Below are 14128 nucleotides of genomic sequence, written 5' to 3'. Positions count from 1 at the left end.
GCTGACAGGTGCAAACTGCACCCGTCTAAATATAAACGGACTTAGGCCGAGTGGAAGCAGCCTTCCCCACTTTCTATTCTGATCAGGCAAAAGAATGTTCTCTTCTTCAGTTCTCACTGCCGTGTCAGTTATTTTTATTTAGGCTTACTTTTGCGATCATTTTCATTCAAAGAGGAGCAATGCTACAACTCGAAGAAGAAAAAGAAAAAGATTTCTTTTCCGATATCTCGGATGCGGAGAGGATCTAGGTCTGGACTAGCTAGATCCATGTTAAATGGAGGTTATAAGACATTAACCTAAAAAAAAAAAATGTCTGAATGAGCCGAAAGTTAATGTTAAACATGCATAAAGGAACTTTGCCTAATATTTAACCCCAAAAGGGGAACTAATATTTAATTAGCAGAGTGGAAATTCTTCTGGGGACAGACAGAACTCTGGGCCTTTGCCATTTCCTGCCACGCCCTCCACCTCGCCACTCAACTCCAGCTCCCCCAGGATCCTGCTCAGGGGCGCTCCTCTGACCCTTCCAGTCCCCCTCCACTGCCAAGCACGCACAGCCTTCCTCTTAGCTCCCAAAGCAGAGAGCCATTCCTTCCACGCGTGTATCCCACATCACTATGAGCCTATGTGGTCATTGGGGGTAGGACTATACATCACTCGTTTTCCCATTCTCAGAACTAGGTTTCTGGAAGCCACGCAATAACGTGCAGTTGAATGAATGAATGGAGAGAAGGGGGGCAAACTGCAGATGGGCCCAGCTGCAAGGAAGAAGAAAGACGTGGAAAAGATCTGTGGGTGGAAGAATGAGAACTAGCTATGCTCAACCACCGCTAAGATTTTTGGGGTTTTGGTTGGTTTACTAAAATTCAATGCCAATTTTTAGAAAAGGAACGTGGCATGCGTCAACCAAGTGGTTGAAATTTCCCATGTTCACCTTCCCTCTCTGTTGCGGTAAAATGAGAGGGTGAGGCAAGACTGTGTTTAAGAGCTCTCAGGTTCTACAGCTCTGGGACTGCTTTGTCTTCTGCTCGAGCTTCAGCACTGCTCTCCGCTGATCCCAGAGACGACACACTTTTCAAATCCAGACGCCACTTCTGCCTGCCAAGACTGTATGTGCCATGGCTATCTTTAGCCCCAGTCTCCTGGTCTGAAATAGTCATTTAAACCGCAAGGGGATATTATCACCCCTAGTTTCCTAGATCCGTGTAAGGAAGATGCTTCCAATCCCTAAGGCTACGAAGTTGTATTTACTTGTCCCAACTCCTTCCCAGCTTGTTTGAGATCACCCTATGCCTGCATACATTTTGCAATACCTGTTGGATCTTTATCTTTGCCCACTCCCCTAGCATGCTCACTACATTTTAGAAACTTAGCCAGATTAATAAATCCTCCACGTACTTGTCAGCTAATGAAAAGGTGGGTTAAGAGTTGGCAAAAAGGAAGATTGAGTAGAAACTGTATTTGCCAAACACTTACTAATAGCTGATTTCACAGGTGGTCTTTTATCAGATTTGCCCATCAAAAGAGAAGGAAGACCAGTGAAGAGAGAGAAGAGGGAGGAGAGGACTGATGAGCATCCTTCAGACAGGTAGACTGTGCATCTAGAAGGCGCTTGTACTGGATTACCGTGACCAGTTAGTGTTTTAGTCTCACATTGTAAGATTGTAAGATGCTCTTACATCCCTTACAGCAGAAGTTCTCAAATGCCAGACGCGACATGACTTTTCATAAAGCCGGACTGGACTTCACTCTGAGACTTTGCCCTCCCTGCGTTTTCATGGTTGCCGTGGCTGTTAAAAGGTAGTTTATGAATCTTTTCAATAAAAGAAAGGCAACAGAAGATGGCAGGGGTCGTTTATTTTAATGTCCATACTTGTACCTTTAAAAAGTTGGCAACTTTATACCACTTTCCAAATTTCTTTATGTGACTAATCAGTAAAACTGGAAAAGTAGGGGTCTCATCCCCCAAGGGGCTAGCCCAGAGCTGAGCAAAAAAGACACTGCGTGTGCGTGCGGCCAAATTATTTAAATGGAATTAAATTTTAAAAATTGCTCTTCTGTGAGAGAAGTGGATTCTGGTTCAACTTCTGCCAAGTCCTGCGTTTTCTCTGTGTGCACAGCGGCCCTGTAGACATGGGTGTCACACAGATTCGAGCCAGGTAGTTTCCCTCCAAAACATCCCTACCTGAGTGACCCTCGGCTGTAAGTGGGGTACTGTGTCAGCTGGGCGTTTGCCTCCATACCAGCTTTATAAGATTTTATGCATTCCTTTCACAATGACACCCGGACCGTGACCGGCGCACAGCAGGTGACCGGTGAGGATTTGCAGACACCTCCACAGGAGCTGCGGGTCCAGGTGAGACGGCAGGAACGCGCCCTCGGTGTTATCGCAGGGCCCCTGGGGCTTTTGGCACGAGACAGGGGTTCCCCCGGCTCTGTGAACCCCACGGGACCAAGCGCCGGGGGTCGGGGCGGCCAGGAAGGCTGCGCCCGGCGGGGAGCGGGGCCCCTGGCAGCGCCGCCGTCCAGCCTCCCGCGGTCACGGGCGCTCGCGGGTGGGCAGGCGCCTGTGCCCGCTGGCGCCCGGCCCGCAGCCGGGGAGCCGGGCCCCGCCGGCCCTCCGCAGCCCTGGCCCGCAGCCCGGGCGCGCCGATTGGCCGCGGCGGCCGTTCACGTGGGAGGGGGCCCGGGGTGGCCCCGCGAGCGGCCGCGGGGGCCGGAAAGTTAAAGGGGCGTCGCGGGGCGGGCGCCCGAGTGCGGTGGAGAGGCGGCGGGAGGAGGCGCGCGGGGCGGTCGTGCGGGGCGCGGACCTGAGCCCCGGGCCCCGCTCGGCCGTCGGGCGCGGGCGCCTCTGCGCGCGGGGCCTGCGGGCCGCAGCCGGTACGTACCTCCCGGGCCCCGCAGACCCTCCCTGCTCCCCACGACCCCGCACGGGGCCGCCCCCTTCCACGCACGCCCCCGGGCTCAGGCGAGACGAGCGCCTGGGCCGCGGTTTCCGCGCGGAGAGGGCGGTGGCGGGGTGCGGGCGGGGCGGGAGCGCGGCGGGACCCCGCGCCGCACTGGGGCGGGGGCCCCGGGGCTGCCGTGGGCGGGCTCAGGGCGCCCCCGGCCCGCGCCCCGACAGTTCTGGAGTGTCCCCGGGGCTTCCCGCGCGGGGCCGGCCGAGGGGGTCTGGAGCCCGCGGAGAAGTCGCGCGGTCTCTCTCTCCGGGCCTCAGTTTCCCCGCACGGCCGACGAGCGCGCGCCCGGGGGTCTCTCGGGCCGCCGCGGCCCCAGGCGTCCCGGAGCGGGGCCCAGGGCCGTCGCGGCCCGGGCGCTGCGGGGACACCGCGCGGGGGCGCTGGCGGGGCGCAGCCCGGGGCCCGCAGGCCACCCCGCCCGCCGGGCGCGACAGCCGCGGCTCCGCCCCCTCGGCGCCGGCCCCCGCCCGCGGGTCCCCGCTCCGGGAACTGCGCCCGGGCCGCGCTTCCAGGACACATCGACGCGCACGTCGCCCGCGGTGGCGGCCGCCCCTGCCACCTCCCGCCCGGGCCTCCCATGCCGCGAGCGAGCCGGGGAGGGGGCTCCTCCGCCGCCCGAGAGGTGGGTGCGGGGCTCGGGGGAGCGGGCCCGCCGAGGGCCGGGGGCGGGGGGCGGGGGGCGGGGAGGGACCCTGCGCGCGCGGCGCCCCCGCGCCCCGTTCTCGCCGCCGTTTTGAACTCTGGAGAAAGGGGCGTGGAAGGGACAGGAGCCGCGGGCGAGGGCCCGGGGACCCGGAGCGGGGGCGCCTGCGGGAGGTGGGTCTCTGGGGAAGAGCAGAAGGCCGCGGGAAGGGAACTTGCGAACTTGGAGAGCGGCCGAGAGGCGCAGGGCCGCGGGGTGTGGGGCCCGGCCCGGGAGAGCCAGGGCCCGAGCGCGGCAGAGCGCGGGCCTGGGGGAAGAGGAGAAGAGAAGCGGTTCATTTGGCCGAGTTGTCCAGGAGCCAAGATTGAAGTGAGGACAGCTGGGGGACTCACCACAAACGCTAAGTGGAGGTATTTAGGGAAGAGTGAGTGGGCAAAAGAAGAAGCGTCGGGCTTTATTTGTTGGCAACACTGAATGTGAGAGCTGGAGAAACCTCAGGCCCAGAGAGGGCGGGCGATTTGCCCAAATGGCTCAGCTTGGTAGGGGCGTTCCTGGCCAGCGCTGCTTCAAAGTTGGGCACTTTTAGGTGGCAGGGGCTTTCTCTTTCCTATGATAGCCTGGTTCGCAGGGATTTATCTCAAAGTTGCTTCAGTGATAGTGACAAGATAGAGGGCTGCAAGGGGCTTTAGGCGGTGAATCAGAGCCCCACGTTCCCGGGGCAGAGGAAAAGGTGCCAACTTTATCCGCACGGTACTGGCCAGACCTGAGGAGGGAGTAGAGCAGTGCCAAAGGGATGGATGTCGCGTCTGTAAAACGTTTTGTACTCTGGTTGTAAATGCTTACCTAACGCACTTCGGGGGAGTTTTCAGTGTTCCGGGTGCATCCAGTTTTTTCCGGTCCTCAGGAGAATACAAGGAGGGGAAAATGCCTTGATCAAAATACAATAAAAAGATCCACTTCCTACGTAAGGCACGGCCGTAAAATCAGCTCTGCTTAGCTCAGTTGCCCGGAATCCTCAGAGGCCACGGGGTTGTTTTGGGTACAGGCTTGTCATTGTCACAAGGAAAACTCGCAGTGGGCCGGGGCTGTTTAATTTTGTGTCCGTTTGACGTGGGCTGCAGTGTCCCCCTGGAGGCATTTCACAGACGGGGTTCCGCATCTCCTGGCCGTCGATTTAAATAAAGGGGAGACCCCCGCACCGTAGCTGTGGCTTTCACCAGTCGGAAGGAATTCTGCCTCTGCACTGCACCCCCCTTTCCTGTAGCCTTGGACAAAGGGGAGGCATTTCCAGCCCCTACCTGCCACCCACAATTCCTCTCACCAGTCCCCGCAGTCGAGTGAGCCAGGTCTTTATTATAAGCCCTCCCTATAGAAACTTGCAGGCACACACCTCGTTCTTTTTCAAGATCGTGGCAAATATGACGCCTAGCCCTGGCTAGCCATCTTGAGGAGGTGTGTTCATTGTTGCCAGTGAAAAGGGAAGAATTTATGCAAAACTTACCCACGTTCCTCGCACTTTTCAGAGAGGGTTAGGGTTCGAGCTCTTTGGGCCAGGAATGCTGAAATCTACCCTCGGGCGCGTCCCAGCCCCTCCATGGGCAGAGCTGATCCTTAGGCATCCGCGTGACAGCACAAAGTGTTGGAGGAGCCCCTGTGGCTTCGGGTAGCAGCGATGCATCCCCTCAAGCGCCTGCCCTGTGACCAGATCTTGTGCCCCCTCTGTGGAACCCACTATGCACCTCCGCAGGCCCTCGAGAGTTTTGGGCTGGTGAATTACTATTCCCTGGCACGTGGGAGGGAAAGGGCTGGGGCTGGGAGAGTCTGGCCAGGAGAGGAGCCTTCAGTTCCAAGCCCAGCATGCCCGGCATCGGAGCTGCCCGTTTCCTGCCATCTGAGAGGAGCACACCTGTCCAGGTGTCTTCCTTCCCAGGCCTTGAGAAAATACCCCCTTGTACGCGCTAGGCGTCCTTCTAGGAGATAGTCATCCGTGTCGAGGCTCACTGGGGAATTGCTGAACAAAAGGTCGGGAAAGCTGACCCCCAGCCAGCGCTTTGATGTGCCGGTGCTTGGAGAATCACCAGGTTAATAGATCTGGGAGCTGCCCGTGAGGACAGGCCCAGTGGCTGCCACTCGGATCGTACCCCAGCTGGAGGCCACAGGGTTAATGTCCTCACCTCCTGTGACGATGACCCAGAAAAAGGGAAGGGATTCTGGGCAGGGGTTGCTTGTGCAATGCCCCTGGCAGTAACCGTGGGCCACAAGGTAGTCAACCTTCCTTTGTGCCTTTCTGGAAGAAGGTTGCAAAACCAGTGCAGCTCTAGAAGGTGCCGGTGGAATGGTTTAATTAGCTCTCCCCCCCCCCCCCCCCCCCCCCGTTCTGCTTGTTTGTGCAGCTTGGTGATACGGGGGCTTTTGGGGGTAAATTTACAGCCCTGGGTCCCGGCAGGGAAACTTTACCAAGGTCTTCAACTAAGTCTTTTTAGCCTGCAGCATTAGAGCTTGGGAGTGGGTTTAGTTCCCTGCAAGGGGGCAGATTTCTTAACTCAGGTTCTTAACAAGAGGTCCGTGAGCTTGAATTGAAATTCAGAAGACCATTATTCTGGTGGGGACGTGTTGTTGCAGGTGTGATATAATTATTAAATAATGCACAGTAGAGTGTGGACTTAGTAAGGGGTCCCTGGTTTTCATCTGACTGGCAAAGGGGTCCTGGAACAAAAAAAGGCTAAAAATCCCTGCTGTCAATGAGCCCTTGGCTTTCGATTTCTATTTCCAGGATCTCTCGAGAGCTCCCCGGCCTTTTTCTAATGAGCCCTTTTGAAAGGGGGCGTGTGGGGGGAAGGTACTACGAAGTTGCATTGCAGGCTGGTTAGAGGCGCCTGGAGAACTTGCAGTTGACCTTGTGCTGACTCAGGCGAGGAGGAAGCGGTTGAACCCATCTTCCTCCAACCACACTCCGCGTCCTCAAGGGTGGGCAGGGTGGGAGGGGCTGGATGTAAGGCACAAGCTGGTTGGTCGACATTTAATCCACATTAAAGCAGATAAAACACCTCCCTGTGTCAAAGTTAGAGCAGAAGGTATATATAATAGCAATACATTCTACCATCAAGTTTCGTGGTGGACAGGGGGGAACTGAATTTCAAGTAATTTGCAAGCGTGGTATTTTTATGTTGAACCTGTCTTGCTCAGTTTGGTCAGAACTTTCCATTGCAGAACGATGATATTGGTATAAGAACAGAAAATAGAAAGCAAACTTCTCTTAAATTTTTCATTACATTGACTGTTAGAGAGGAAAAGCTAAGACAAATAGCCTTTAAAATGAATATTTAGATAACTGCATTATGGGCACAAGTTAGTTTTATTTGTCTCTGAATGTATGTGTCTCTGAATATCACTAAATGCCTCTCAATCCTGGGGAAATGCTGTACTTCTTTTGGAAAATAGGAACAAACCTGGCATGGCTTTGTCCTTTCTCGGTTTTTCTTTGTGTATTTGGTTAATCCAAATCAGCAGTTGGAGATGAGATGTTATTCCTTGGGCTGAACCAGAAGCTTCTCCGGAGATGAGCAGCATTTTGCTTGATGCTTTTCCTTAGAGCCCTGAGCCCTCTGAAGCCCCCGGGGCAGAGCTCAGGGAGGCAGTGGAGGCCCAGGAGCCAGGCACCCGAAATAGTCTGCCTTGTGATACTACACAATTGCCCCGGGGGTGGGGATGTGTTTGGAAACTAAGCCAGATCCTGCTCTGTGAGTCTCGAGTTGGGATTTTTAATCTTGTTTTTTTTACTCACTTCTTGGGTCTGTCCCACTGTAGCTGTCAAATCAGAATATAAATTTGCCATGGTTATTAAGATGATAAAATATTGCTTGGCTTGAGCGAGACCATAGTGTTGGAGGGGTTTTTGGAAAATCTTAAAACATTTGAAGGGGTGTGGGGTTTTTTGGATTTTTTTTAAATTATAGAAGTTATACTTATTTTAGAAAATACAGGAAAGTACCAAACAAGAAAACAGAAATTTCCTGAAACCCCCAAACCTGGGCATCTGTCAGTTTTGCATATATCCTCTGCATACATATAATATTTTCCCCCATGAATCTGGTTTCTATGCACAATTTTATCTCCTCTGTTTTCCACATTAACTATATTTTAAAACTTTCTTCCATGCCATTTAAATATTCTTCCAAATTGTGGTTTTAATGTCTATAGGTATACTATATGGATGCAGTACAATTCATTTAACCAGATAGATGCCTGCATTTGGTTATTTAGGCTATTTTCTCACCTTTTCCCTGCATGCTGAATTGAGCATTTAAGTACATTAACCTCTGTGCATTTTTGATGATTTCCTTAGGATAGAAACCTTTCATGATATTAGAACAGCCAGTAACATTTAAGAAGGTTGTACCAGTTTTTACTAACACAAATATTTGTAGGATCTTTTTTTTATTCTTTCATGATTTGACAGGTAAAAACATGCATGATTTTTTTTCCATTTAAATTTCTTAAATTACATATAAGGTTGATCATTTTGCATATTTATAGAATATTCTTAAGTTTCGTGAATTTCCTGTTTTTCCTTGTGGAAGATTTGACTTTGTTATTTCTTTGTAAGAACTCATTATATATTAAGGAATTAACTCTTTGCTGTCATGCTTGTTGTACAATGTTTCCCCAATGTTTCTTTAATCTTTCAGGTTAATTTTCTTTTCACTTATAGAAAATTGTAATTTTTATGAAGTCAGGTTTAACATTTTTCACGTGACTCTGTTCTCCTTTTATTCTTATGAAGGCTATTTTCATCCGTGGAAAAGACAAACATTCACCTCCATGAAAGGTTTAAAGATACTGAGTTGCTGGTTAAAGATATATGGGGTTATTATGACCTACTGTACATTTAATGAAAGCAGGTTTGTGTCTGTCGTCACTCTTAATCCCAGTGTCAGCACAGTATCTGGTACAAAGCGCTAAGTCAGTATTTGTGGGATGAATCCAATCATTTCCCTTGATTGGATTAAAGTGGTATTTACCAAACTCTGAGCAGCTGGCCTGCAAGGCGCTCCCCAGAAAAGAGTTCTGTGGTCAAATGAGTTGGGGAAATTCCGTAAACAGTGTCGTATGCCCTCTTCATCACCCCCTACAGCACGTTAGCATGTTGGAGATCCTAAAGGAGAAAATCCTGTGAATATGCCACTAAAACCAGTGGCTCCATACTTTTTGTTTTAACCTTGGGCTCTCTACCCCTTTATACTCTTAACATCCCCGGAAGCTAATGTTGTGCTGATCCAAACTGGTGAGTACAGAGCCCCTTGTTGACCCATCCTTTTGGAAAGAGATTTTAAACATCGATCTGATCTCTCTGCTGTTTTCTTTCTTTTCCCCTTTTGCCAGGGTTCCAACCTATCTGTCTGACCCAACGATGGCTGTGGACATAGAGTACAGGTACAGCTGCATGGCCCCTTCCTTGCGCAGAGAGAGGTTCGCCTGCAAGATCTCCCCAAAGCCGAGCAAACCCCTGCGGCCCTGTATCCAGTTGAGCGGCAAGAGCGAAGCCACTGGGATGGTGGCGCCGGCTGTCCAGGCGAAGAAGGTGAAAAAGCGGGTGTCCTTCGCGGACAACCAAGGGCTGGCCCTGACAATGGTCAAAGTGTTCTCGGAATTTGATGACCCATTAGATATCCCTTTCAACATCACCGAGCTTCTCGACAGCATTGTGAGCCTGACGACAGCAGAGAGCGAGAGCTTTGTTCTGGATTTTCCGCAGCCCTCTGCCGATTACTTGGACTTTCGAAACCGGCTGCAGAGCGACCACGTGTGCCTGGAAAACTGTGTGCTGAAGGACAGGGCCATCTCAGGCACGGTGAAGGTGCACAACCTTGCGTTTGAGAAGACGGTGAAAGTCAGGATGACGTTTGACACTTGGAAGAGCTTCACCGACTTCCCTTGTCGGTACGTGAAGGACACGTATGCCGGTACCGACAGGGACACCTTCTCCTTCGACATCAGCCTACCCGAGAAGATTCAGTCTTACGAGCGCATGGAGTTTGCCGTGTGCTTTGAGTGCCGCGGCCAGACCTACTGGGACAGCAACCGAGGCAAAAACTACAGGATCACCCGGGCTGAGTTAAAATCCACGCAGGGAGCGGCCGAACCGCAGGACGGACCCGATTTTGGAATAGCCTTTGACCAGTTTGGAAGCCCTCGCTGCTCCTACGGCCTGTTTCCGGAGTGGCCTAGCTACCTGGGATATGAAAAGCTGGGGCCCTACTACTAGCCGTGAGGCCCGTGGGGGAGCGTGGCTGCGCTGGCGTGTGCCCAGGCCTGGCCCTGTCTCGACAGGTGCAGCCGGACTGCCGTTAGGCACGCTGTTAGCGGAAAGAGGGTCCCGTGCGCTTCCCCCCTTTCCGCCAGCACCGCGGCCGGGTGTCTGTCCCGGACCCCGTCTAACAGCCGTCCCCTCGGCAAGCACCCTGCAGCCACCAGGACGCCGGTGGTGGGTGCTGAGAGGGGGCTGCTGGAGGACCCACCCCTGCCCACACGGATGCAGGTGGTCACCTGCCGCTCGGTCCCCGGCCCGCCACCTGGACGCGCCTTGCCTGCGTGTCGCTGCTGCTCGCCGACCACACACGTCCTGCGCACTTGACCTCTGCCGTGATGCATTGGTCTGATTTTGCACATCTCTAATACAGCTGCGGAAGCAGGCGGGGAGGCTCAGCCCCCCCGCCCCTTCTTTTTTTTCTGTGCTATCATGTGATTGCAAGTTCACGTTTTGCAGTTGACTTTCTCACACAGTCTATCCGGTGTACGGAAAAGGTAATAAAGGCGAATAAAGGCCTTGCCTTCTCCCCCCTGTCCACCCCCGCACCTATATATTCCAGCGGAGAGAAGCACGGTGGTAGGACGTAATTCCAGTGCTGTGTTACAGATGGCAAGGCTAAGTCAAGGCCGGACAGTCCAAGTGGAACATTTCTAGCTCTTCTTCTTGGCCTTTGGGGAAGCTTTCTAAGGACTCACTTTTACCGAGAGTCACCAGACAGCTCAGTTACAGGATTTGTTTTGACTTGTTTGGCTGGTTTGCAGGCACCTCATTCGTTGCAAAAGAATTTAAGATCTCTTCTCCTGGAGAGTCATCTTCTATGCTGCGTTTGTGACATTTTGATTTGCAGCATATCCTGGAAACCTGCCAGAAGATGTTTGGTTTTATTTGGGGCTGTGATTTACAATACCCAGGACACTTTACAAGCACCAGGAACTTTGATTTGGGGGGTCTTATTTATGGTGTGTGAGTATGTCAAGGGATAGGGGAGAGAAACCTAACCAAGTTCACGTATTTTGTTTCAGAGATTTGCCAACTCTGAAATATCAGAAGTTAATTTTTCTTAGCCATATTGGACTTGAAGCGTTACAGTCGGTTGGTTAATGCTGTTACGGAAGAGACACCAGGGTTATTCCTTGTCAGAAGGTTCCCGAAAACTGCTTTTTCTAAGGCAGGATTGCTTTGTTTGAGAGGTGTTTTAAAAGTGTATTTACGTGTATATTTGTAGAAGGTTGGATTTTTTTCCGTTTCATTTTTTTTTCTTTATTTGGGAGCTTGGTGACTGTCTCATTGTCTGTTTGCCTGGCCTTACTAAAGTGAGGTTTTCCCAAGGAAGAAGAATGCACAGTTGCCTGGATTTCGGGGCACCGCTGCTGTACTTTTCAAGCAAAGAGTCTTCTTTTGTGCGAATTGCCCCATTAACTGGAGAACGCCCCGTGGCGTCTGTAGCTTTGTAAACCTGGCGTAAGGCTCAGTGTCAGGTCCGAGGGTGCCTGGGCTCCTCGAGTCTCTTGGTGGGGTATTCTTTTTCTTCTTTGAACTTGAAAATGCTTTGACTTTTTTAAATGCTTTAAGCAATGTTCAGTGTCATCGCTGTTCCTGAAACTAGTTGTTACCAGTGTGCAATCTAGTGCTTTATTATTTTTGTGCTTCTCGTAGTGGGATAGCACTCTGGGTTACATGATAATATAATTTATGGGGAATTCACATTTTTATCTTACGCTGAAATTGGGCAGAACTTTGTTTTATGTAAATATACTTTTGTCAGGACCCAGATGTACTTTAGGTGTTAAAATACACGATTGGAGTTATCACTGCATAAATCTAAGGCAAATGGAAGCAAAACTGATTTCCTGTAGGTCACAGGTCTATTTTGTTTTAGGAACCCTCCCCGCCATGTGCAGGAACGATGCAGGGTGCACTGGCATTTATATGTTGCCAGACTTCAGGTGACAAGATTATTCTGTGTTCATAAGGAAAGAATAAGTAATAGTGATCCTGAGACATTCCCATGTCAAAATTCAAAATATGGTAATTCAGTGATAGGTATCTCTCTGAAAACAGCCACAAACCTGCCCCTACGTTTGGTGGCCCCTTTGCCAGGGGCACCGGCTGCATGCCCCTTGCCAGATCCTCACCTGCTTGCAGAGCCCCTTCCCACAGTAGAGAGCTGAGCTGCCGGCCTTCCCTCGTCACTCGTCAGTGCCACCAGCGAAGTGGCAGTAGCCGAAGGACGGTTTTCTCTCCACCCCACCCCTCCTGCAGACTTTGTCCCTTTGGCCTCCTCCTGTCCCTTGATACTCTTAGATGGCCTTGGGAACTGCCCCACCAGACCTCGTGTCAGGCTTTCCCACGGCGGGGGGGCGAGGAGTTTCTGAGTTGGAGATTTCACTGCAGCCAGACGTGTTGATTCGGCTTTTCTTTGGGTTCTGCAGCGGAACCACACACCTACCCCCGCCCCCAGTCACGGTGGCTTTCACCTGTTGTCCCAGAAGGAGAGGCCGCCTGTCACTCGTGCTGTTGTCCCGGGATGAGGAAGCAGCTCCGTTTTTTGTTTCATTTTCATTCCCCTGGGGAGCATTTGCAAATTGGGTGCAATAAAATAAGCTGGATGTATAGTAAATAAGCTTTGCATGTTTCTGGGAAGACAGGAAACATTGGACTAGGTTTTTTTTTGTTGAAAGTATTCATGTTATAGGGGAGCTGGTGAGAAAGGACAGAGTTATGCTACTCTCCAAAAATTAAAACGATTTCGGAATTAACGGTAGAGTTTATTTTATATCGAAGATCTCATCTTCGGGGTGGTAAAATAGGACTCGATACTATTTTTAAAGATGTAAATTTTGAACTTGTAGGAGAATGCTTTTGTGGTTTTGGGTGTTTGCGTGTCATTTGCTTTTTAAAAATAAGCATTACCTGTAGTCACTGGGACGTTAAATGGGCTACACGCTTTTATAAACCAAAGATATAGGCTCGTCTTTTTTTTAGAAGTGCCCATTTTATGGGTCGTCCCTCCCCGTGGACGGTGAACGGAAGCCTTGCTCCTCTGTCATTTGTTTTCTCTTTTGAAACCCCGCAGCAGGACGCTGTTTGCCCGAGCAGGCCTGGGGGCTCTTGGCTCTGGGACAGTCCTTGCTGCCCTTCTCCACGGTCTCTGCAGTGGGGATAAGAAGTCACACGTGTATAATGGGATCTTCCAGGGTCATCTGAAGACAATTTGGCAGCTTATCTTCGTTTCCTGCAGTAGGGACCCATCTGGCACGGGGACAAAGAGGGCTGTTGTTTCGGTGTTTCCTGCCCTGCTTGTAAAGCATTGCGGCCCGCGCTGAAGCTGTGAATGTCTTTACAGTTTGTCACTTTCTGGAACCTGCCGGATCTGAGGACTTGGAGAACGCAGCTGTGACCATGTTTCACTTTTACTTCGCCGTGACTGTGGAACCGAGGACCCATCTTCGTTTCATGCCTCAAAGTGCCTTGTCGAGAAATTTCCGCATGGTTTCAAAACAAATATTTTTGTACACATAGAGTTAAAGGAGAAATGCACTTTTAAAAACACAAGAATGGATGTGGTTTGTGTGGTGTAAGAGAATGGTTTGTTTGTATATCCAAAGCAAAAATGTAATAAAGGTAGAAAAAGCAAAACGAAACTGTCATATTCTTAGAGGAAGGGGAGGAATATTCCAAATCGGTGTGTTCCGCATGGAGAACTTGTTTCCAAAGGGATGGGTTACAAGCAGTGGCCAAGTTCAAGAACTTGAGGCATGGAGGAAGGGGTAATTGCTTCCGAAGTTGTCACAGCAGCAAAGTCCCAGCTAGGAAGCTTGGGGGTCTCTGTGCTGTAATGTTTAGTCTCATCCGCTCACTTGGCCTTGAAGCACATTTTTTGGCTGGATGTTTTCAGACGAAAGTGGGAAATATGGTGCGCGACTCTCATAACCTTTACCTGCTAGGTCAGCCAGCCTCCTGTACCAGCCCCTGGCGGGACCCCGCTCCGTTGAATATTGAGCCTGCATCCCAGGTAAGATTTCCAGACAAGCTTTCTTTCTAAGTTCAGCGGAAGGGCTAGAGGTGGCAGGTAAACTGCTCCCGGGTGTTCAGTAGTGTACACTGCCCTCTGCCACCCACCCTCGGAAAATTCGTGATGGCGTTGCATGGAAGGACAGAGCGTCACTGGCGCCTGGTACAGGGATGCACAAGGGAGCCCCTTGAATTTCTCAA

General features: G+C 51.4%; 1 protein-coding gene across 2 annotated transcripts; it reads left to right on the top strand.

Moving 5' to 3' along the window:
* The first annotated feature begins 2835 nt into the window (after window positions 1-2835).
* PPP1R3B (protein phosphatase 1 regulatory subunit 3B) lies at window positions 2836-13552 on the top strand. Of its 2 annotated transcripts, none has more exons than XM_004479661.5 (2): window positions 2836-2880; window positions 8986-13552. In XM_004479661.5, exon 2 carries the CDS (start codon window positions 9014-9016, stop codon window positions 9866-9868), a length of 855 nt encoding a protein of 284 aa, XP_004479718.2. In that variant the 5' UTR covers window positions 2836-2880; window positions 8986-9013; the 3' UTR covers window positions 9869-13552. The 2 variants fall into 2 exon arrangements, with proteins under 2 accessions (XP_004479718.2, XP_004479717.2); XM_004479660.5 differs by lacking the exon at window positions 2836-2880 and adding an exon at window positions 3450-3582.
* Window positions 13553-14128: the final 576 nt, after the last annotated feature.

Source organism: Dasypus novemcinctus, chromosome 29 (genome assembly GCF_030445035.2).
Source record: "Dasypus novemcinctus isolate mDasNov1 chromosome 29, mDasNov1.1.hap2, whole genome shotgun sequence".
NCBI classification, from domain to species: domain Eukaryota; kingdom Metazoa; phylum Chordata; class Mammalia; order Cingulata; family Dasypodidae; genus Dasypus; species Dasypus novemcinctus.
Note: the sequence above shows the minus strand (reverse complement) of the source record. Positions and strands in the feature narration are given on the sequence as shown.

Excerpts from the sequence above, each read along its gene's own strand:
- PPP1R3B (XM_004479661.5), top strand. The coding sequence starts at position 9,014 with ATGGCTGTGGACATAGAGTACAGGTACAGCTGCATGGCCCCTTCCTTG.